This window comes from Heteronotia binoei, chromosome 18, assembly GCF_032191835.1.
Source record: "Heteronotia binoei isolate CCM8104 ecotype False Entrance Well chromosome 18, APGP_CSIRO_Hbin_v1, whole genome shotgun sequence".
Lineage (NCBI taxonomy): Eukaryota > Metazoa > Chordata > Lepidosauria > Squamata > Gekkonidae > Heteronotia > Heteronotia binoei.
Window position 1 is genome coordinate 36,128,470 of NC_083240.1, and position 22,208 is coordinate 36,150,677.

At 51.0% G+C, this 22,208-nt stretch overlaps 2 protein-coding genes across 2 annotated transcripts in view; both read left to right on the forward strand.

Annotated features, from left to right (window-relative positions):
* ANKRD13B (ankyrin repeat domain 13B) overlaps nucleotides 1–17,669 on the forward strand; it is a 37,874-nt gene extending 20,205 nt beyond the window's left edge. The window contains exons 4-15 of the mRNA XM_060259424.1: nucleotides 1,966–2,011; nucleotides 4,371–4,514; nucleotides 5,302–5,491; nucleotides 8,119–8,185; nucleotides 8,429–8,510; nucleotides 9,539–9,603; nucleotides 10,991–11,121; nucleotides 11,207–11,364; nucleotides 13,287–13,445; nucleotides 14,247–14,407; nucleotides 15,008–15,084; nucleotides 17,341–17,669. Coding sequence (XP_060115407.1) covers nucleotides 1,966–2,011; nucleotides 4,371–4,514; nucleotides 5,302–5,491; nucleotides 8,119–8,185; nucleotides 8,429–8,510; nucleotides 9,539–9,603; nucleotides 10,991–11,121; nucleotides 11,207–11,364; nucleotides 13,287–13,445; nucleotides 14,247–14,407; nucleotides 15,008–15,084; nucleotides 17,341–17,560 — 1,500 coding nt within the window. The 3' untranslated portion in view covers nucleotides 17,561–17,669. The remainder of the gene's footprint in view (nucleotides 1–1,965; nucleotides 2,012–4,370; nucleotides 4,515–5,301; nucleotides 5,492–8,118; nucleotides 8,186–8,428; nucleotides 8,511–9,538; nucleotides 9,604–10,990; nucleotides 11,122–11,206; nucleotides 11,365–13,286; nucleotides 13,446–14,246; nucleotides 14,408–15,007; nucleotides 15,085–17,340) is intronic.
* Nucleotides 17,670–18,205: 536 nt separating this feature from the next.
* Nucleotides 18,206–22,208, forward strand: part of LOC132586833 (ankyrin repeat domain-containing protein 13B-like) — a 23,551-nt gene continuing 19,548 nt past the window's right edge. Inside the window, exon 1 of the mRNA XM_060258966.1 lies at nucleotides 18,206–18,293. Within this exon, the coding sequence (XP_060114949.1) occupies nucleotides 18,206–18,293 (88 nt within the window). The remainder of the gene's footprint in view (nucleotides 18,294–22,208) is intronic.

The window sequence follows — 22,208 nt, forward strand, 5'->3', positions numbered from 1 at the left end:
TTTGATTCCCCACTCCACCACTTGCAGCTGCTGGAATGGCCTTGGGTCAGCCATAGCTCTTAATAGAATCATAGAGTTGGAAGGGACCTCTAGGTTGGCTGGTTGGAAGGGACCTCTAGGTTGGTTGGACCTCTAGTCCAACCCCCTGTACAATGCAGGAGTTGTCCTTGAAAGGGCAGCTTCTGGGAGAGCTCTATCAGCCCCACCCATCTCACAGGATGTCTGTTGTGGTGGGGGAAGATATAGGAGATTGTAAGCCGCTCTGAGTCTCTGATTCAGAGAGAAGGGGGGGATAAGAACATAAGAGAAGCCATGTTGGATCAGGCCAACGGCCCATCAAGTCCAACACTCTGTGTCACACAGTGACAAAAAATTTTATATACACACATACACTGTGGCTAATAGCCACTGATGGACCTGTGCTCCATATTTTTATCTAAACCCTTCTTGAAGGTGGCTATACTTGTGGCCGCCACCACCTCCTGTGGCAGTGAATTCCACATGTTAATCACCCTTTGGGTGAAGAAGTACTTCCTTTTATCCGTTTTAACCTGTCTGCTCAGCAATTTCATCGAATGCCCACGAGTTCTTGTATTGTGAGAAAGGGAGAAAAGTACTTCTTTCTCTACAGATATAAATCTGCAATTCTTCTTCTTGAGAGCCAGTTTGGTGTAGTGGTTAAGTGTGCGGACTCTTATCTGGGAGAACCGGGGTTGATTCCCCACTCCTCCACTTGCACCTGCTGGAATGGCCTTGGGTCAGCCATAGCTTTCCTAGAGTTGTCCTTGAAAGTGCAGCTGCTGTAAGAGCTCTCTCAGCCCCACCCACCTCACAGGGTGTCTGTTGTGGGGGAGGAAGATTGTGAGCTGCTCTAAGACTCTGAGATTCAGAGTAGAGGGCAGGATATAAATCCAATATCATCATCATTTGTTAATGAAGCTGATTTTTCTGGTATAATCTCATTTTCTATAATATAAGGTATTCTACAATTGGGTACCATGTAATGATCAGTTTAGATTCTTGATTTTCCAATATAACTGGTGTTACATTAGATGTGATTTTATACATGATAAAATGTTCCCATAGTCTATTTTGCCAAGAAACAATGGTGGGTATTGGCTTTATACAGTTTTGTGCTTGTTATGTAATGTTTTATGTGTTTGAATACTGTAAACTGGCTTGAGCTCTGTAAGGAAGGCGGTTAGTAAATATTTTAAATAAATAAATACTTTTCTAAAAAGGAAAGCTGGGAATTTAGTACACTGTTGCCATCAATTGTTATAGCTCTACTGTGCTATAGTGACCTGTCAATCACAGCTTCTGACTGGGGGATGGGGGGTGGCGGCAGCCATGAAGACTGAAGTGAGGGAAGTTGTGATGAGGGTGCAGAAATGCACACCCCATCCACACAGCATCTGAAGGCACTCGGAGTGCGATCTTTCCAAGAAGATCATGTCAAACCTTATTTGAGAGAGGCTTTCTAAAACTTTGCATGCACCTGCTGAGCCATGGCCAAAGCTTTTTTTGTAGCAGGAGCTCCTTTGCATATTAGGCCACACACCCCTGATGTAGCCAATCCTCCTGGAGCTTACAGTAGGCCCTGCACTAAGAGCCCTGTCAGGAATTCTAGCAGGACCTCCTTTGCATATTAGGCCACACACCCCTGATGTAGCCAATCCTCCTGGAGCTTACAGTAGGCCCTGTACGAAGAGCCCTGTCAGGAATTCTAGCAGGACCTCCTTTGCATATTAGGCCACACACCCCTGATGTAGCCAATCCTCCTGGAGCTTACAGTAGGCCCTGCACTAAGAGCCCTGTAAGCTCTTGGAGGATTCGCTACATCAGGGGGTGTGGCCTGATATGCAAAGGAGCTCCTGCTACAAAAACGGGAAACGGAACCTGGGCATTTGGGAGTTCTGCCCCTCTCATCTGTTGACGTCTGAAATCTGTTTCTCTTTCTTCCAGGCACAAGATTTTTATGTGGAGATGAAATGGGAATTCACTAGCTGGGGTACGTCTGCAAGCTAACAGCACAATTGGGGGATAAAACGTTTGTTTGCGAGCAGAGTCGTGGGCTCCCCCTCCAGAGAGCTCCCTCAATTAGGAATGGGCCCTGTTACTATTTTTAAGGAAGAAGGACTTCAAACAGTCATCCTGAATCAATTGGCAAAACCCCACTCCCACATCAGTGTCTGTGAGCTTTGCTGTCGTTTAAACATTTTTAATATGTATATATAATTAGCTGGTGCTTATTATTGTGAAAAAGTTGTTCTTTTCTTTTTTGTTTAAATCAAGGCAGACTTGACCGCCCATGATCTCTACCCCCTGTAGGGACAGAGTAAGAAGGGATACAGAAAAACGTAATTTGCTCCTCCCCACTTCTTCAGTTTGGTGATTATGTCTCCTTCCCATTTCCTAAATATGCTCCTGGCCAATCATAACCATAATACGGTATGATCTCAGGATGTGCCTGGGAGCCCAGATTCCTCCCCCACACACCTTAAGTTCAGTGCTCGGGCCTGGAATAGTGGGAGAATGCCTCTGAACAAGTGCAGAGTGCATTCATAAGAACATAAGAGAAGCCATCTTGGATCAGACCGATGGCCCATCCAGTCCAACACTTTGTGTCACACAGTGGCCAAAAAACCAGGTGCCATCAGGAGGTCCACCAGTGCGGCCAGGACACTAGAAGCCCTCCCACTGTTGCTCCCCCAAGCACCAAGAATACAGAGTGTCACTGCCCCAGACATAAGAACACCCATGTTGGATCAGGCAGTGGCCCATCCAGTCCCAACATTCTGTCACACAGTGGCCAAAAAACCAGGTGCCATCAGGAGGTCCACCAGTGGGGCCAGGACGCTAGAAGCCCTCCCACTGTTGCCCCCCCAAGCACCAAGAATACAGAGCGTCACTGCCCCAGACATAAGAACAGCCATGTTGGATCAGGCAGTGGCCCATCCAGTCCCAACACTCTTGTGTCATTCAGTGGCCAAAAAACCAGGTGCCATCAGGAGGTCCACCAGTGCGGCCAGGACACTAGAAGCCCTCCCACTGCTGCCCTCCAAGCACCAAGGATAATGAACATCCCGTGCCCCACTGAGGAATGGCTTTCAGGCAAATCTGGTGCCCTTGCAGCGTAGCTTGTTTGCTTGGGGATTTCTTTTGACATGAGTGCAAGCCTTGGGCCTACTCAGCAGTTTTGCCAACCTCCAGGTGGTTGCTGGAGATCTCCTGGAATTATAATTGGTCTCCATGGGACAGATCAGTTCCCTTGGAGAAAATGGCTGCTTTGGAAGTGGGTCTGTAGGGCATTAACCCTGTTGAAGTCCCCACCTCCCTGTTGAAGTCCCCACCTCCCTGTTGAAGTCCCCACCTTCCTAAAGCGCACCCTTGACAGGCTTCATCCCCCAAATCTCCAACAGTTTCCCAAACCAGAGTTGGCAACTCTAGTCCGCTAGCTGACACTGGGAAGGGTAGATACAGGCTTCCCCCCCCCCCCCGCCACTTCTCAGGTCCAGGCCCAGCCTCACCCAGCCACTACCTCAATGCCAGACCTCAGCTGAAAAACCTTTGAAAGGAGAGCTAGCCTACTTTTGAAGAGGTGGGCACCTGTTTGGCCCCTCCGTGATGGCCCCCCCCCCATCTATCGCCTAGGATTGCCAGGTGTCACTCAAGAAATATCTGGGGATTTGGGGAGTGGAGCCAGGAGCAAGGGTGTGAAAAGCATGATGAACTCCAAAAAGAGTTCTGGGCTTCACATTTAAAGGGACCGCACACCTTTTAAATGCCTTCTCTCTATTTGGAAATAATGAAGGATAGGGGCACCTTCTTTTGGGACTCATAGAATTGAAGCCCCTGGTCCAATCTTTTTGAAACTTGAGGGGTCTTTTGAGGAGAGGCACTGGTTGTTATGCTGAAAATTTGGTGCCTCTAGCTCAAAAAACAGCCCCCCCCAGATACCCATGGATCAGTTCTCTATTATATCTTATGGTAATCACTCTCCATAGAGTATAACAGAGTGCTCAGCAGATGTCCCCCCCCCCCCATTTCTGATAATCCTGAAGCAGGGGGAGGGTCTCCAAACCAGGGGATCCCCAGCCCCCACCTGGAGATTGGCAACCTTACGATTGCCTACCAGTCAATTCTCCCTGCTCCACCCTAGAGACAGACTCAAAAAAGTGGCATTAGCAGTGAAGTTCTCTACTACTGTGCACATAGGAAAAAAGGGGTCAATGAAGGCAAAGTTAAAAACAAGAGGAAACTCTGTGCTTCTAGTAGAGAGGAACTGAGATGGAGGGGTTTGTTTCTTTTTCCTTTTGCACGTCTGTCTCCTTTGGCGTCGGATTGCCTGATGGCTGCTCTTCCGGCAGTCCCCCTGGTCTCCAAGATCTGCCCCAGCGATACGTACAAGGTGTGGAAGTGTGGCCAGAACTTGAGGGTGGACACGACGCTGCTGGGATTCGACCACATGACGTGGCAGCGTGGGAACCGCAGCTTCATCTTCAGGGGACAAGGTAGGTAGGATGGGTCCCAGACGGTGACCCCCTTGCCTTGCCTTGCTGGAGGAAGAACAGCTGGGGAATCTTTCCAGGTGCAAGAGCTTGTCAGGTGGTGGAGCTTGCTCAAAGACCCGTGGAAAAACACCAGAGACATTGCTGGTGGGTGTCTGGCTGTGGTTCTGGCATGGCCGTGAGGGTCTGTAGAATGCTGAGAGGAGACCGGAAAAGCTCCTTGTTCTGAGCCGTTCTCTAATTTCTGCATAACCTGCCCTTCTTGTGTTACGCAGGATGGGGGCCTTGGCTCACTGATGAAGCTTTGCATTCTGAATGTCCCCAAGCGAAATGTAGAGATGCAGGCCAGGCAGAGAGGGGCAATTCCCTCTTGAAACCGTCTGTGCTGAAGCTTCCACTACTTCTTGAGGCAGTGAATTTCACAGGTTAATTACTCATTGGGTGAAGAAGTCCTTCCTTTTATATCTGTTCTAAGCCCAGGGCTTTTTTTTTTGTAGCAGGAGCTTCTTTGCATATTAGGCCCCACTCCCCTGATGTAGCCAATCCTCCTGGAGTTTACAGTCGGCCCTGTACTAAGAGCCTTGTAAGCTCTTGAAAGACTGGCTACATCAGGGGTGTGTGGCCTAATATGCAAAGGAGTTCCTGCTACAAAATGAGTCCTTTCTAAGTCTACTGCTCATCAATTTCATTGAGTGCCCACAAGTTCTTGTATTGCGTGAAAGGGAGAGAAGTACATCTTTCTCTGCCTGTGCTGAGGCCATGCCTAATTTCCCTCTCTCTTTCCTGGCAGATACCAGTGCGGTGGTGATGGAAATCGACCACGACCGGCAAGTGGTCTACTCGGAGACTCTGGCTCTCGCTGCCAATGACCAAGAGGGGCTTTTGGCCACAGTCCAGCCGACAGAAGAGCAGGTGATGGGCCGGCTGACGGCTCCTGTGGTCACTACCCAGCTGGACACTCGCAACATTGCATTTGAAAGGTGTGTGGCTGAGGTCTTGGCCCAGGCTGAGGTCTTGGCCCATCATTCCAATTCTCATGAGGAACTGGGTGCAGCAGATCTCTGCTCCGGGAAGCATCTCCGTTGTCTGCATTTGAGGCAGGCAATTCAGCCCTGCAACATGTTTAAAGTAAACAACATAGAGCAGGGATGTCGGACATTTGTTATGAGGGCTGGATCTTCACCTTGTTGGGCCAGGCCATGTGTGTCATAAAATGTATTTCCAGGTAGGGGAGATATAAACTTTATAAAGAACACAGACAAACGCGCACACTCAGCCTAATCCACCTCACCGACTTGTTGAGCCTCAGCCAATAGAAGGAAGAGAGGCTTGGCTCAGTAGCTCTGCTGTGCAACTGAGAGAGCCTGGCAAAGCTAGCTCTCCTTCCCCTGCTTCCTCCCCAAGGGAGGAGCTTTGCTCTGTCGCTCCTGTGCGATTGAGCAAGCCTGGCAAAGCAAGTTGTGATGCAGAAGGAAGCAAGAGAGGGAGAAGGAAGCAGACAACAGTGAGTTGCTCGTGGGCCTGACAGGAGCTCTCCAGGGGCCTGATTTGGCCCCCAGACTGAAGTTGACATCCCTGGCATAAAGAGTACTTGGAAAACAGTGCCTGTGATTCACTCTGTCCAGCCACCAAAGCCTAAGCTGCTTTAGCAATGATGGGAATTGAAGAGCAGCCCCCATTCTAGACAGCTTGCAGTGTGAACCTAGACAAGGACAGGGGGAAGACCTCAGTAGGAGGGGAGGGGAGGGCAGGACAGGGTCATCAGTGGCTATTAGCCACATGGTATAGATGGAACTCTCTATCTGGGGCAAGTGATGCTCTGTATTCTTGGTGCTTGGGGGGAAGGACCAACAATGGTAGGGCTTCTAGTGTCCTGGCCTTCTGGTGGACCTCATGATGGCACCTGGGTTTTTCGTCCACTGTGTGATACAGATTGATGTCTATGTCATTAAGGTATTCTGGGTGTGAAGTCACACCTAGGATACCTTAATGTCATAGACATCAATCTGCTATTCCAACTTATATTGCCTTCTTGTTGTCTCAGCTCAGTCAACACAAACTCAACAATCACCAGACCCCAACTTGTGATCCTTTTAATCTGCTGAAAAACATTTCCATGACTTTTGCATACTAACTCACTGCCCACTTTCTCTATATTTAGGACTGCTTGCCATTCCGTACTATCGTCTGATGAAGTGTGCTTCTTGCACACAAAAGCTTACATTCTGAATAAAACTTCGTTGGTCTTAAAGGTGCGACTTGACTCCTGCTTTGTTTTACTGCTTCAGACCAACACGGCTGCCCACCTGGACCTGTCCCTAGTCTGTTAGGCCACCAGGCCTTGGCCTGCTCACTCTCCCTCAGATAGATCCAGGTGGGCAACTGAGTTGGTCTGAAGCAATAGAACAAAATTGGAGTCCAGTAGCACCTTTAAGACCAACACTGTTTTATTCAAAATATAAGTTTTCGTATTCATGCATACTTCTTCAGACGAGGGAATGGGGTGCAGTGAGCAGAACTACATATAGCTGGTGGGTTAAGAGTGTAACTTTTGTATCACCCAGGAGCTATATGTAGTTCTGCTCACCGTACCCCATTCCCTCATCTGAAGAAGTATGTATGAATACGAAAGCTTACATTCTGAATAAAACTTGGTTGGTCTTAAAGGTGCCTTCCTCCTCAACAGCAGCTGTCCTGCCTGCTTGACCTCTTAGAAGGAAAGAACAGCGTTTGTTTCCTGAGAGAGCTTTTAAGCAATTCCCCTCAGAGCCTACTTGGGTGCCGATTGGCTAAAACCAACGCCAAGCATTCTAGGGATTGTAGACTGCCTCTCCCTACTGCGACACAGGCCTCACAGGCTCCCTAGACCCACTAGGCCTCTGTCTCACAGCACAGCAAATATCATGATAGGAGCTTTAAATGGAAGGCATTTGTGCAAGATTTGGGAGGGGGTGGGAGGCCAGTGGAAGATGTGAAGAGTTGCATTGCGCAGGCCACGAGAGAGAGAGAGAGAGACGCTGAACGAGTCCAAACAGGCGCAAGGAAAGGAAAGCAGCAGAAGGAGCAAAGTGAGAAATGGACCTGCTGCGTCCCCAGCTTTGCTTACCCTCTTTAGGCCACAGGGGTGGAGGATGGCCCAGGAATCTCCTGCCAAAGTAGGAGTTATCCCATCAGATAAAAAGGAGGCTCTGCATTGAAAGCAGAACAGCTTCTGCCTTGGAGGAGCGCTGGCATCTTGGGACCAGTGTTCCCTCTAAGCTGAGCTAGCTCACAGATTTTTAGCCTCCAGCTCACACATTTTTGTCTTAGTTCAGGAAGGATGGCCCCAGAGCACAATAATTTATGCAGTAGCTCACAACTTTAATACCAGGAGCTCACAGCTTTACTGCCAGTAACTCACAACTTTAATACCAGGAGCTCACAAAGTAGAATCTTTGCTCACAAGACTGCAGCTTAGAGGGAACATTGCTTGGACCTCTGCCAAGCATCCCCATCCATTTCACCTTAGTGGGGGTTTTGGCCCTCATTCCCTCTTCCAACAGCCCAGTGAACTGTGGCCTGATCATTCATCCCCCGCTAAGCTCATCTCATGCTGGTTTTTTGCCAGGAACAAGACGGGTATCTTGGGCTGGAGGAGTGAGAAGACGGAGGTGGTGAATGGGTACGAGGCCAAGGTGAGAGGTGTGGGTGGGGAGGGGAGGCACCTGCTAAGAAACAGCAGGAGATTAGGCAGGGAATGGAGGGAGTGAAAAAGAGATGTCGAAGGACTGAGAGGCTGAAAGGAGGAGAGCCTCAATACCGAAGACTAGAAGCTTGAAACTGACATGAAGTGTCATGGGTGCAGGGAACCTATTTGAGAAGGTGGGAGAGGCCAGGGCCTACGGTTACATCTGGTGGTGTTTCCTATCCCTCTGCAGGTTTATGGGGCTTCCAACGTAGAGCTTATCACCCGGACGCGAACCGAACATCTTTCAGAGCAGCACAAAGGGAAGATCAAAGGTACTCTCTCTTCTCTTCCACACACCTGCCTGGGATCTGGTCCTCAAATAACACATCACCCCCATCGGAAGCAGGTGGAAAGACACAAAATGCAAACGATGGAATAACAATCCGTGACCCTCCTGTTCAGTTTGCCTTCTGGGTTTCCATCGTGGCTTCTCCCTGCTCAGGACAAAACCGTTGGTCTCTCACCCTGAACCACAGTAATGTATTTAATAGCAATTGTACAGGCAAAATTGATGATTGGTTTTGCCTCCAAATGCACTGAAATGCCCTAAAAGAAGCACACCGATCTAGGGAGGCCAGCGGCAAGAACGGAAGCGGGGTTTGCGACGAGACCAACCACAAAGTGGCCGATTTGCACAGCCCTGCCAATTGCTGAAATAGGAGCCGCCTTGGTGATGAGGGAACTCCTAGCGGTTCGATCCATGGTTCTCTCAATGGTATATTAATAGATGTATACATTCCCAGCCTGCAGAACTTCTCCCCAACCCGCAGTGGTCACATTTCTGTGGGTCTGATGGTCATGCACACAGATATTGCATGCAGCAATAGGGCAGCCGTGAGCTGCAGCTACTGAGAGTAGCAAGACAGGTGGGGGCGGCCCTGTCCCTCCCTCCAAGCAATTTTAATTGCATCTTCCCAGGTACAAAGACCCACAGGACAGCCCCTTGTCAGGGCTTGGGTCTGGGTGAAGAGAGCCAGTTTGGTGTAGTGGTTAAGTGTGCGGACTCTTATCTGGGAGAACCGAGTTTGATTCCCCACTCCTCCACTTGCAGCTGCTGGAACGGCCTTGGGTCAGCCATAGCTCTTGTAGGAGTTGTCCTTGAAAGGGAAGCTTCTGGGAGAGCTCTCTCAGCCCCACCTACTTCACAGGGTGTCTGTTGTGGGGGAGGAAGATAAAGGAGATTGTGAGCCGCTCTGAGACTTTGATTCAGAGTGAAGGGCAGGGTATAAATCTGCAGTTCTTCTTATAACATGCATTCCTTCCATTGGCACGCATGCTCATACTTCTCTGTCTCCTGCAGGCAGCAAAACTCCCCTCCAGTCATTCCTGGGCATTGCCGAACAACACGTGGGCCCCAACAACGGGGTGAGTGATGTTGGGGGGTGCCCTAGTTGCTTCATCAAGGGATGGGACTTAGAGGAAGCTCACTGCGGGGTGGGGAGGGAAGATGCCATGGAGCTTCAAAGGGCCCTTCCCCCATCGATATGCACCCAGTTTGCTAGGATTGGGGATTCCCTCCAATCCCTCTATAGAACTGAAAGGCTGTGGACTGTTTCAGCAGGGTTAATTTCAGCGCTCTCCATCTCCTACCCTTTAATGCTTCCTCAAATCTTGCCCCATGGCAGGACTGGTACTCTCTAAGAACATAAGAGAAGCCCTGTTGGGTCGGGCCACCCATCCAGTCCAACGCTCTGTGTCACACGATGGCCAATCAGGTGCCATCAGGAGGTCCACCACTGGGGCCAGAACTCCAGCAGCCCTCCCACCGTGGCCCCCAAGCACCAAGAATACAGAGCATCACTGCCCCAGACGCAGTGTTCCATCTCTGCCTTGTGGCTAATAGCCATTAGGACATAAGAGAAGCCATGCTGGATCAGGCCAATGGCTCATTCAGTCCAACACTCTGTGTCAAACAGTGGCCAAAAAACCAGGAGCCATCAGGAGGTCCATCAGTGGGGCCAGGACAGTACCAAGAATACAGAGCATCGCTGCCCCAGACAGAGTTCCAACGATAAGCTGTGGCTAAGAACCACTGATGGACCTCTGCTCCATATGCTTATCCAATCCCCTCTTGAAGCCATCTATGCTTGTAGCCGCCGCCACCTCCTGTGGCAGTGAATTCCATGTGTTAATCACCCTTTGGGTGAAGAAGTACTTCCTTTTATCGGTTCTTCCGTTTATCCATTGATGGACCTCTGCTCCATATGTTTATCCAATCCCCTCTTGAAGCCGTCTATGCTTGTAGCCGCCACCACCTCCTGTGGCAGTGAATTCCTTGTGTTAATCACCCTTTGGGTGAAGAAGTACTTCCTTTTATCGGTTCTTCCGTTTATCCATTGATGGACCTCTGCTCCATATGTTTATCCAATCCCCTCTTGAAGCCGTCTATGCTTGTAGCCGCCACCACCTCCTGTGGCAGTGAATTCCATGTGTTAATCACCCTTTGGGTGAAGAAGTACTTCCTTTTATCGGTTCTTCCGTTTATCCATTGATGGACCTCTGCTCCATATGTTTGTCCAATCCCCTGTTGAAGCCGTCTATGCTTGTAGCTGCCACCACTTCCTGCATAAGAACATAAGAGCCTGCTTCGGCAGGGAGGGCGGACTATAAATCGAATAAATTAAATTAAATTCAGTTCCCCTAAATAAATGAGACTGGATTACCCCCAAGCCTGCCCTCCATTTCCCCCCCTCTGCTCAGGCTGAGGCCACTGGGGAGGCCTCACCTGAAGCTTGCTTCTGTCCTTTTCCAGGCCCTCATCACGCAAACCCTGAGCCCGGCCAACCCCACCGCCATCACGCCAGAGGAATACTTCAACCCCAGTTTTGAGCTGGGGAGCCGGGACATGGGGAGGCCCATCGAGCTGACCACCAAGACGCAGAAGTGAGGCGGGGAGGGGAGGGGAGGGATGGGGAGGAACTGCTGGGCCAGGACTGGCAGCGCCGACTCACCGTCTCCTCGGCCTCAGGTTCAAAGCCAAGCTGTGGTTGTGTGAGGACCACCCGCTGTCGTTGGCCGAGCAGGTCGCCCCCATCATCGACTTGATGGCTATCAGCAACGCTCTCTTTGCCAAGCTCCGGGACTTCATCACCCTGCGGCTGCCTCCAGGCTTCCCTGTCAAGATCGGTGAGGAGTCCGGCGCACACCGGCTACGAAGGTTCCCAGTTCTGGGCTGGGAAATACCTGGAGATTTGGAGGGTGGGGTTTGGGGAGGGGAGGGACTTCAGCAGGATATAATGCCATAGAGCCCACCCGCCAAAGCAGCCATTTTCTCCAGGCGAACTGATCTTTGGAGAGCCATTGTAGTATCAGATCTCCAGGTACCACCTGGAGGTTGGCAACTGCCTACACTGCATAGGGATGTGGATTCCCACACAAGCTTCTCTGCCCTCTCCTGGCATTCTTGATATACCTTTAACTCCAACTGGCTCCCCCTGCAAAGGTTTACGGGCATTGTGGTTTTCAGCAAGTACAATGGAAATGTTTTGTTAAGATACCCTCGAAAGATTGTACTACAGATTTATACAAGAGTTGAAACCAAGGAATTCTGACCATTACAGTTTGGGTAGGGAAGCTTTTTGAACTGGATCCCTCGACCAATGTTCCCTCTAAGCCGAGTTAGCAGGAACTAGCTCACAGATTTTTCGCTTCCAGCTCACAGATTTTTCGCTTCCAGCTCACAGATTTTTGTCTTCGCCCCAGAGCAAACTAATTGATGCAACGGCTCACAACTTTCATGCCGGTAGCTCACAAAGCAGAATTTTTGCTCACAAGACTCTGCAGCTTAGAGGGAACATTGCCCTAGACCCACCCTCCCGAAGCTTGTGGGGATGCTTGGGAGAAAGGGGCTAGTGTCTAACAATATGGGGATAGTGCCCCACTTTTTATAGTTTTACAGCTGGGAACAGTTGCTAGATTGGTTTGTGTTTATAGCACAGACTGCCTTATGTTTAACCTAGAGAGGAGACGACAAAGAAGTGGCGTGACAGCCATATTCAGGTACTTGTAGGACTTTCCTATAGAGCAGGGGTGGCCAACGGTAGCTCTCCAGATGTTTTTTTTGCCTACAACTCCCATCAGCCCCAGCCAGCATGGCCAATGGCTGGGGCTGATGGGAGCTGTAGGCAAAAAAAAACATCTGAAGAGCTGCCGTTGGCCACCCCTGCTCTAGAGGATGGTGCTGAGTTGTTTTCTGTTGCCCCAGAAGGGCAGACCAGAACCAGTGGAATGAAATTAAATCAGAAGTTTTTGATTAAACATTAGGAAGAACTTCCTGACAGAGCAGTTCCTCAGTTGGAGCAGGCTTCCTTGGTGGGCTCTCCTTCTTTGGAGGTTTTTAAACAGAGACTTGAGGGCCATCTGACAGCTGTGCTGATTCTGTGAACTTAGGCAGATCATGAGAAGGAAGGCGGGAAGGGTTGCATCAGTGCTTAGTTCTCATGACCCCTTCTTACACGTCCAGGGAAATACTGACTGCCGCTTCAGGGTCAGGCAGCAATTTTTCTCCAGGCCAGTTTGGCCAGGGATCCTGGAGGTGTTTCCCCATCTTCTAGGCATGAAACGGGCCACTCAGGGTGCATGGAGGGTGGAGGTAGTTGTGAATTTCCTTCATTGTGCAGGGGGTTGGACTTGAGGACTCTATGATCGCAAGCACTGATCCAGTTGAGAGCTAGTTTGGTGTAAGCGGTTAAGTGTGCGGACTTTTATCTGGGAGAACCGGGTTTGATTCCCCACTCCTCCACTTGCACCTGCTGGAATGGCCTTGGGTCAGCCAGAGCTCTTGCAGGAGTTGTCCTTGAAAGGGGAGCTGCTGTGAGTGCCCTCTCAGCCCCACCCACCTCACGGGGTGTCTGTTATGGGGAAGGAAGATAAAGGAGATTGTGAGCCGCTCTGAGTCTCTGAGATTCGGAGTGGAGGGCGGGATTTAAATCCAATATCATCATCAGCATCATCCTGGAGGGAAAGGAATTCAGTTGTCTCAGGGGCCAATAGTCACTGCAACAGCCTCTGCCCTTCCACCTCTCTCTTTCTCTTCCTTCTGCCCCCAGAAATCCCCATCTTCCACATCCTCAACGCCCGCATCACTTTCGGGAACCTCAATGGCTGTGATGAACCAGTGGTCTCTGTTCGTGGCACCGGCAGCCCCGGCAGCGACGCCCCCTCCCCTGGCAGCGACCGGTCCAGCATCAGCAGCTCCAGCTCCCTTGGTGGGTGGGGAAACAAGAGTGGTAGTGGTGGTGGTGGTGGGGGAAATCTGGGACACAGAGCTTCTCTGCAAAGGGTTAAGCATGCCCAAAGGCGGGAGGAAGCTGGGATTTCCTGGACTCTTCTTATGCAAATACAAGTACGGAAGCTAAAAGGAAATGAATTGTATACAACAGGGGTGGCCAAACCTGCTTAACATGAGCCATAGAATAAACATTACATGTCTGAGAACCGCATTACAGTAATGTCAGATGTTTGAGAGAAGGGAGGGAAGGGAGGAAGATAGATGGGGGAGGTAGAGGTAGAAAGAAAGCAACTTTAACTTTACATGCATTCTCCAAGCCACCAGCCAACAGGGCAGTGGGAGCTTCAAGAACCGCACAAAATGTGTGAAAGAGCCACTCCTGAGCCACGGTTTGGCCACCCCAGATATGCAACATACTTTCTGTGCACTGAGTATTAGACTATACAGAAGTGTGTTCGAAAGGTTGCAATTAAGCACAACGGATTAAGATGTTAAGCCTTCCCTTACTGGCTCATGTTGAAGAGCCACCCTGGCTCGACATTCTGTTCCAAACGGTGGCCAGAAAAGCACCTATATTAGCTCACAGGTAAGGTGTGGATGCCTTCCCCAGTCTGTGTGTCATCTCAGTAGCCCTCCTCTGTGTTTTGATCCAGCTCTGCAAGGTCCACCCTGGGGCAGGAGGGGGTGAGGCTTTGAGATTTTCAGGGTCAGGCCCAGAATTCCTTTCCTCTTGCTGCGGCAAACGTATATTGTGGTTCCCCCCCCCCTCATTCCCCAGGCTCTTGCCGGTGCTTCGACATGGATCCCTCCTTGTTCGAGGCCCCACGAGGCTACAGCATGGTGGGGAGCCACCCGGAGCCCTTGCGCGAGGACGACGACGACCTGCTGCAATTTGCCATCCAGCAAAGCCTGCTAGAAGCTGGGAGCGAATACGATCAGGTGGGCACCGGCAGACCTTTCTGCTTCCGCCGTGGCTGATTGGGGAGGGGAGCTGGCTCAGTGGAAGAGCCTCTGCTTTGCGTGCAGAAGCTCCCCGGTTCCGTCTCCAGTTAAAGGGACCAGGTGATGGGAGAGACCTCTGCCTGAGACCTTGTAGAGCGGCTGCCAGTCCGAGCAGACAATACTGAGCTGGATGGACTGATGGTCTGATTCAGTTTAAGGCGGCTCTGAGCGTGCTCAGAAACTGAACCTCAGGAGAGGGTTCGCGGCTCAGCGGCAGAGCACCCACACGTTTTCGCCAGCAGGGCCTGGGTTCAAATCCCAGCCGCTTCCAGTTAGAACGCATGCTCTGAATGGCTTGGCTGGGGAAGACCAGGGCAGGTGCTCCGTTGAGACGCTGCCCTGCTAGAGGGACGAGTGAGCTGCCCTGGTGTGAGGCCGTGCAGCCCAGACCTTCAGCTAAGAGGAGGCTTGCAGCAGGCCAGGAGGAGGAGGTGCGTACTGGAAGTGCCCCTGGAGCAGGGCTTGAGGCCTGGCTGCCCCAGTCGCTAGGGAGCGTATCTGCTTGTTTCTACCTCCTGTCTTTCTGGCCCCCTGCAGGTTACTATTTGGGAAGCACTGACTAACAGCAAACCAGGCACTCACCCTGCCTCCCAGGAGGGGAGCAAAGGGGACAGGTGAGTCCAACGCCGAAGAACTTGCAACTTTTTACTCCCTATTTGACCATTGCCTGCTCTGCACCCTCTGGGTGGGGAGGGGGGGGGGATTTTTCACAGGCTACCGGAGCCTTCCAGGTTAGTGTGTCAGAGCAAAAACTTTTGAGTGCCTCTTGGGCTGAAAAATCAATGTATTACAGCCATTGTGGACTCAAGCTGCAAAAAGCTTGTCCTGCAATGTAAGTCATCATTTCACAAGTGCTGGATAAACATCTGGAGCAGAAATCCATCAGTGGCTATTAGCCACAGCGTATTGATGGAACTCTCTATCTGGGGCAAGTGATGCTCTGTATTCTTGGTGCTTGGGGGGGGGGGGCAACAGTGGGAGGGCTTCTAGTGTCCTGGCCCCTCTGGTGGACCTGATGGCACCTGGATTTTGGTCACTGTGTGACACAGAATGTTGGACTGGATGGGCCATTGGCCTGATCCAGTATGACTTCTCTTATGTCTGGGGTAGTGATGCTCTGTATTCTTGGTGCTTAGGAGGGGCAACAGTGCGGGGGCTTCTACTGCTCTGGCCCCACTGGTGGACCTCCTGATGGCACCTGGTTTTTTTGGCCACTGTGTGACACAGAGTGTTGGACTGGATGGGCCATTGTCCTGATCCAACATGGCTTCTCTTAGGTTCTTATGCTGCAGGCTTTTGAAATAGAAGTTCTTTCTTCTTAGACGTTTCCGTGGCCCAATTTAGTTTCAGAGGCTGGGAAGCCTCACCTGTAGGCACTCTTGTTTCCCAGCATGCAAGGCTCCTGTCCCCTAATTGGGTGAAAAAACAGAGTCTAGGCTGGCCCAGGCCAATCATCAGGTCTCATCAGATCTCGGAAGCTAAGCAGGGCCGGCCCTGGTTCGTACTTGGCTGGGAGGCCCCCATGCAAGCCCAGGGTGGCAGTTCAGAGCCGGCAATGGTCAACCACCTCTGAAAGTCTGGTGCCTTGAAAACCCCAAGAGGAATGGCCACAAGTTGGCTTTGACTTGACGGCGCTTCCACCACCATCCCGCACAGTTTGTTGGGATCAGAGTCAGAATTCAACTGGAAAAAGCAAGTTTGCCATTGGCTGCCTATGTTGACCAACCCTGGGATTCCTTGCAGGTTTCCCATCTGTTACAACTCAGAGGGGTCTTACCAAATTGTTGCCACCACTCTGGGTTAAGGGTTCCCCTTGAGAAGGCCCAGAGTGTCGTCCCAAGCCCTTCAGGCCTCCCTTAGCTAGGCCAAATAATGGGCGTGAGGACCAGGCAGAGTGAACAACAACAAAAAGGTTTATTCCAGTGCAATATAAATTAACAAGGTGCATTCACCAGTAAAAGGGTGAAGGGAAAATAAACAAATGCCCTAACGCATTTATCTCTACAGTCCCTTCTCTAATACTACACTTACCCCCCTTGGGTAAGGGCCTTTCCCTTTGCTTCCAGCTCTCCAGGCGACAGCCTGCCTCCAGCTAAGCCTTCCAGGGAGAGAACACCCACTTCCTGGGCTTGGCCTTTATATTCTCTTCCCAGGCCCCACCCCACTCAGGGCCTGTTTCCCTCCAAAACCCTCACTACCCAATCAGAGGGACAGAGGGGATCCTGGGAGATGTAGGCTTTTCCCAGTAACTCCTAAGCAGGCTTTCCTGGGGCCTGCAGGCCTCGCTAGGCCCAGGATCATGACACCATCCAAGTACAAACCTGGGTTGATCCTGCTTAGCTTCTGGAATCAGGCTAGCCCAGGGGTGGGCAAACTGTGGCTTGGGAGCCACATGTGTCTCTTTCACACATATTATGTGGCTCTCAAAGCCCCCACCACCCCATCGGTCAAATTGAAGAAAGTATTTAAAGTTAAAGTTGCTTTCTTTCCACCTCTTCCTCCCTTCCTTCCTTCCTTCCACTCGCAAACATCTGACGTTTGTAGCTCTCAAACATCTGACGTTTATTCTGTGTGTCTCTTACATTAAGCAAGTTTGGCCACCCCTGGGCTAGCCGGCATCACCAGGGTTAGGGTAGCTAAGCATGTGAAATGTCCAACACAAGCCAGAAGCAGGGCTAGATGTCCAGTGTTTAGGAGACTTAAGAGGCCTTTTCCCCACCTGCCCGGTAGAATCAAATATGTAACCAATAGGCACGCTGCTTGTCGATTTATTTTGCAAATCTTCGTGGACCCTTGGCCCCTCATGTTAGCGATGGTGTTATGGAATAAAGCCAAGCAAAAGAAAATACTTCTCCGCTTTCTCCCCTCAGGACACCCCAGCACACACCACCCCCGCGGCCTGCCACCCCTCAGCCACGGGCACCCCCTGCGGTCAAGGGACCTAGCCAATCTGTGCCCCCCAGTTACGCCGAACAGCTGCGCTTGGCCATGGAGCTGTCCGCGAAGGAGCAGGAAGAGGCGGAGCGGCGCTCGCGCCAGGAGGAAGAGGACTTTGAACGCATCCTGCGCCTCTCGCTCACGGAACAATAGCGAACCTGCGTTGGTGCATGGGAGGGAGGGGGGGCCACTCGTGCACAAACTCCAAGGGTTGCCAAAGCATATGGACTGTGCCTCCCCTGCCACCACCACCACAGCCACTTGAAGAGCTAATGCACAAAAGCTGGGGGGGGGGGCGGAGGGATGGGAGGGAACATCGCAACATCAGGGGGGAGGTCTTTTCCAGACTGCAGTCGGGAAGGCGTGCTTGGATCCTGCCCCCTCTGCCAGCCCATTGCACAGAGCATGGGGGCTCACCAGGGAATCAGGGTGGGGAGGGGAGAGCGGGGGAAGACACCGAAATGCATTCCACTCCCCCCCCCCAAACACTGAGCCATTTAATACCCCCTCTCTACCTTTGGTAAAGGCAGGCGGGTAAGTCTTAATGAACCTGAGCTTTTCAGTTAGACTGGCTTCCCACCCATCTTGCCCCTTGTGTGTGTGGGGGGGGCCCTTACAGTAGGCAGGGGGGTGGAAAGCACCCCCACTTCCCCCCCTCTCTGCAGCCCTCTGAGCCTAGATGGACTGCGCCTGTTTCATCTTCCACCCGGGTGGGTTGGCCTCCTGCCTCCGCACTCAAGACAGATTGTATTTCTGCAGTTCCGTTGAGCAGCAGGGAAAGGCACGGAGTGCAGCGTGATGGGGAAATTGCCAACCGGCGTTAAAAAAGGGAACAAGGCTTCTAGTCCTTATGGTTGCAATGATACGTTTGAAAGCATGTGGGCAGGTGAAGCCCCTTCGGAGCTCAGAAACCAGACCTGATTTAAAGAGGATGTTAAGAAATTCAAAGATGGCTCTCAAGGTCTTGTAAAAGCATCGATAGCCAGTGGTGGGAGGATCAGGCTGCAGCACAGAGGAGGGCAGGGGGTTGAAGACAGTTTCCTGACCTGGATGCCACTCCTGGTAGGTACTGCTAGCCCCGTAGCAGGAAACATTGGAGCGTCGGTATGGTACTGGTGATGTTCTACTGACCTGCCTGCCCTGCAGGGCTCAGGGATAGAGGAAGTGCATCGGGGAAGGGCTACCCCTCTGTCACAGCCCTAAGTGGGGTTGCCAACCTCCAGGTGGCTTGGAGAAAAACCCAAAGGTTTCTGTGAATATCCCGCCTCAATAAGAACATAAGAGAAGACATGTTGGATCAGGCCAATGGCCCATCTAGTCCAACATTCTGTCACACAGTGGCCAAAAAAGAAAGGAGGTTCACAAGTGGGGCTAGAAGCCCTTCCACGTTGCCCCCCTCCCCAAGCACCAAGAATACAGAGCATCACTGCCCCAGACAGTTCCAATAATATGCTGTGGCTAATTGCCACTGATGGACCACTGCTCCATATTTTTATCCAATCCCCTCTTGAAGCTGGCTATGCTTGTAGCTGCCACCACCTCCTGTGGCAATGAATTCCACATGTTAATCACCCTTTGGGTGAAGAAGTACTTCCTTTTATCCGTTCTAACCCGACTGCTCAGCAATTTCATTGAATGCCCACGAGTTCTTGTATTGTGAGAAAGGGAGAAAAGTACTTCTTTCTCTACTTTCTCCATCCCATGCATAATCTTGTAAACCTCTATCACGTCACCCCGCAGTCGACGTTTCTTCAAGCTAAAGAGCCCCCCAAGCATTTTAACCTTTCTTCATAGGGAAAGTGTTCCAGCCCTTTAATCATTCTAGTTGCCCTTTTCTGGACTTTCTCCAATGCTATAATATCCTTTGATATAATAATATATAATACATGCAAAGCACAATGAAGGAATTATAGATGATATACAAATAATTAACAACATAGCACTAGAGAGAGAAATGGCACAAATTGGACCCATAAATTTTACATACATTCAAACGGCAAACTCATGCTGGAACTATCCAAATCCATTTCCTATAAGCTGGCTAAGGCCAGTAAAATCCTCCCAAGATGTGCAGCAAGCATGAAAATCTTCTAAGCGACAAGGCAGTACTTGGATTCCTCGTTTCACTTCAGCTTTGTCTAGCTTTTTCAAAAATATCAGGGCACAGCAAGAACACAACCATCTAATGTAGGGGTGTTGAATTCATTTGTTATGAGAGCCAGATTTGACATGAATGGGACCTTGTCAGGCTGCGCCATGTGTGTACCTATTTAAGATTAGGTAGCAGAGATAAAAACTTTATAAAGAACACAAACACAGTTAATTAAAAAAACCCCTTAAAATAAAACATACTTAAAACATGAGCACTCATTGGTCTTAAAAGTGCTTTCCTTGTATTTCTCCCATGGGATCTAGGAAACTGGGCAAAGGAAGCTCTGGCTCTTTCTTGCCTTCCCCAGGGGACTGGGGGAGAGCCAATTTGGTGTAGTGGTTAAGTGGGCGGACTCTTATCTGGGAGAACTGGGTTTGATTCCCCACTCCTCCACTTGCACCTGCTGGCATGGCCTTGGGTCAGCCATAGCTCTGGCAGAGGTTGTCCTTGAAAGGGCAGCTGCTGTGAGAGTCCTCTCAGCCCCACCCACCTCACAGGGTGTCTGTTGTGGGGGAGGAAGGTAAAGGAGATTGTGAGCCGCTCTGAGACTCTTCGGAGTGGAGGGCAGGATATAAATCCAATATCTTCTTCAGCCAAGGAAGAGTGGCTTGACTCAGTTGCTCTGCTGTGTGACTGAGAGCACCTGGCAAAGCAAGCTCTCCCTCCCCTTCCTCCCCAAGGGAGGAGTTTCAATCAATTGAGAAAACGGGTTTTGCTGTGTAGCTCCTGTACGATTGAGCAAGCCTTGCGAAGCAAGCTGTTATGCAGAAGGAAGCAGACAACAGCTAGTTGCTCGGAGACCTGATTCAGCCCCCAGGCTGCATGTTGACACCCCTGACTGATGCTTCGAAGATTTTCATGCTTGCTGCACATCTTGGAAGATTTGAATGTATGCTGTTATTTAATTATTTGTAATACATCATTTATAATTCCTTCATTATATATTGCTTTATATAGAGGCTGGATATTCACAGAAACCTTTGGAGCTCTGTATCTGGGGCAGTGATGCTCTGTATTCTTGGTGCTTGGGGGGGGGGGAGGAACAGTGTGAGGATTTCTAATGTCCTGGTCCCAATGGTGGACCTCCTGATGGCACCTGGGGTTTTTGGCTACTGTGTGACACAGAGTGTTGGACTGGATGGGCCATTGGCCTGACCCAACATGGCTTCTCTTATGTTCTTATGTATCTTTGGGTTTTTCTCTGATCTACTTACAGCCATGATTCTCTGTGGTTGCTCAACCAACAGGTGGTGCCTGGGGATCCCCAGGAAGTACAGCTGATCTCCAAGTCACGGAGATCAGTTCCTCCCTGAGAGAAAACCAGCTGCTTTGGAAGTCAGTCTCCATGACATCCCTCTCCCCCCCCCCTTCTCCTCAGGACACCCCAGCGCACAAGACCCCTGCGGCCTGCCACCCCTCCCATTAACGGCTTCCCTGCTGAAGCCCCCTCCACAGGCCCCACCCCCCAAATCTCCAGGAATTTCCCAGCTGGCACCTCCAGTCCCAAGGCCAGTTGGGCGTCCTCTCTTGGTGGCCGTTGACACTTCATTACACAGGGCTGGCAAGTCCATTTCCAGGGCTCCCGACTCCGAAGTCCATTTCGGCAGGACTTCACGGTACTGTGATTTTTTTTCTGCTTCTCTTTCTGACAGGAAAAGTAGAACAAATTGTGTACAAAAGGCAACGTATCTGCATAGTTCATACAGGGCGATGAATCCAGGTGGTTGGCTTTGGGCCCCCTTTCTAAAATTCAGTTCTGATTCCCCTTTGCCATCTGTCAGAATCACGGAGTCGGAAGGCACCTCCAGGGTCATCTAGTCCAACCCCCTGCACAATGCAGGAAACTCACAAAGACCTCCCCCTAAATTCAAAGGATCCTCATTGCTGTCAGATGGCTGCCTAGCCTCTGTTGAAAAACCTCCAAGGAAGCAGAATGTATGCTGTTATTTAATTATTTGTAATCTGTCATTGATAAGTCGTGGGAGGGTTGCTGTCTCTAGCCAAAAACCCCTTTCAGGGCGCTAGAGAGATGGAACTAACCCTGGCTAACTAACCTGCAGCCATTACCCTGAGTGGAGAATCGGGAGGCAGGGGCGATTCTGGATCAGCCGCTGGAGAGTACAGGGGCATCGTCTTGCATGGGTGGCACCCAGCTAGTGTGACGCCCCCCTTCCCCTGCACCGGCTCCTATAGCACCAAGTGCACTTACCCCCCTCCCCCCCTTTCAGAAAACAGGTCCCTGCCTAACACCTGTCATTGCTAGGTCTTCACCAGCGCTGCCCAAGTACTGGTCCAAAGGAGCTCCGTGGCGCGCCAAACATGGGGCAAGTGGTAAGCACAGGGTACCTCGCCTTGGCAGCTCAGGGCCAAAACTTTCCTATGACCATGCTGAGCACCTTGGGCGGGGAGGGGTGGGGGAAGGTTGCCTTCTGAAACCTGCACCCCCCCTTCTCTCTCCCACCACCTCTCTCCCCAGGTTCTCGTGCATCACAGCTTAACTTCTCTTTCTCTCTCTCTCTGCTTGGGAAGCACAAACCATCAGCCACACTGGCTTCCATGGGGAGCAGGCAGTGGGGCTGGAAGACTCCTGCCCCTCTCTCCTGGTCACAGCCCCACTTCCGGTGCCCTTTCTTCCAGCACACACTGGGG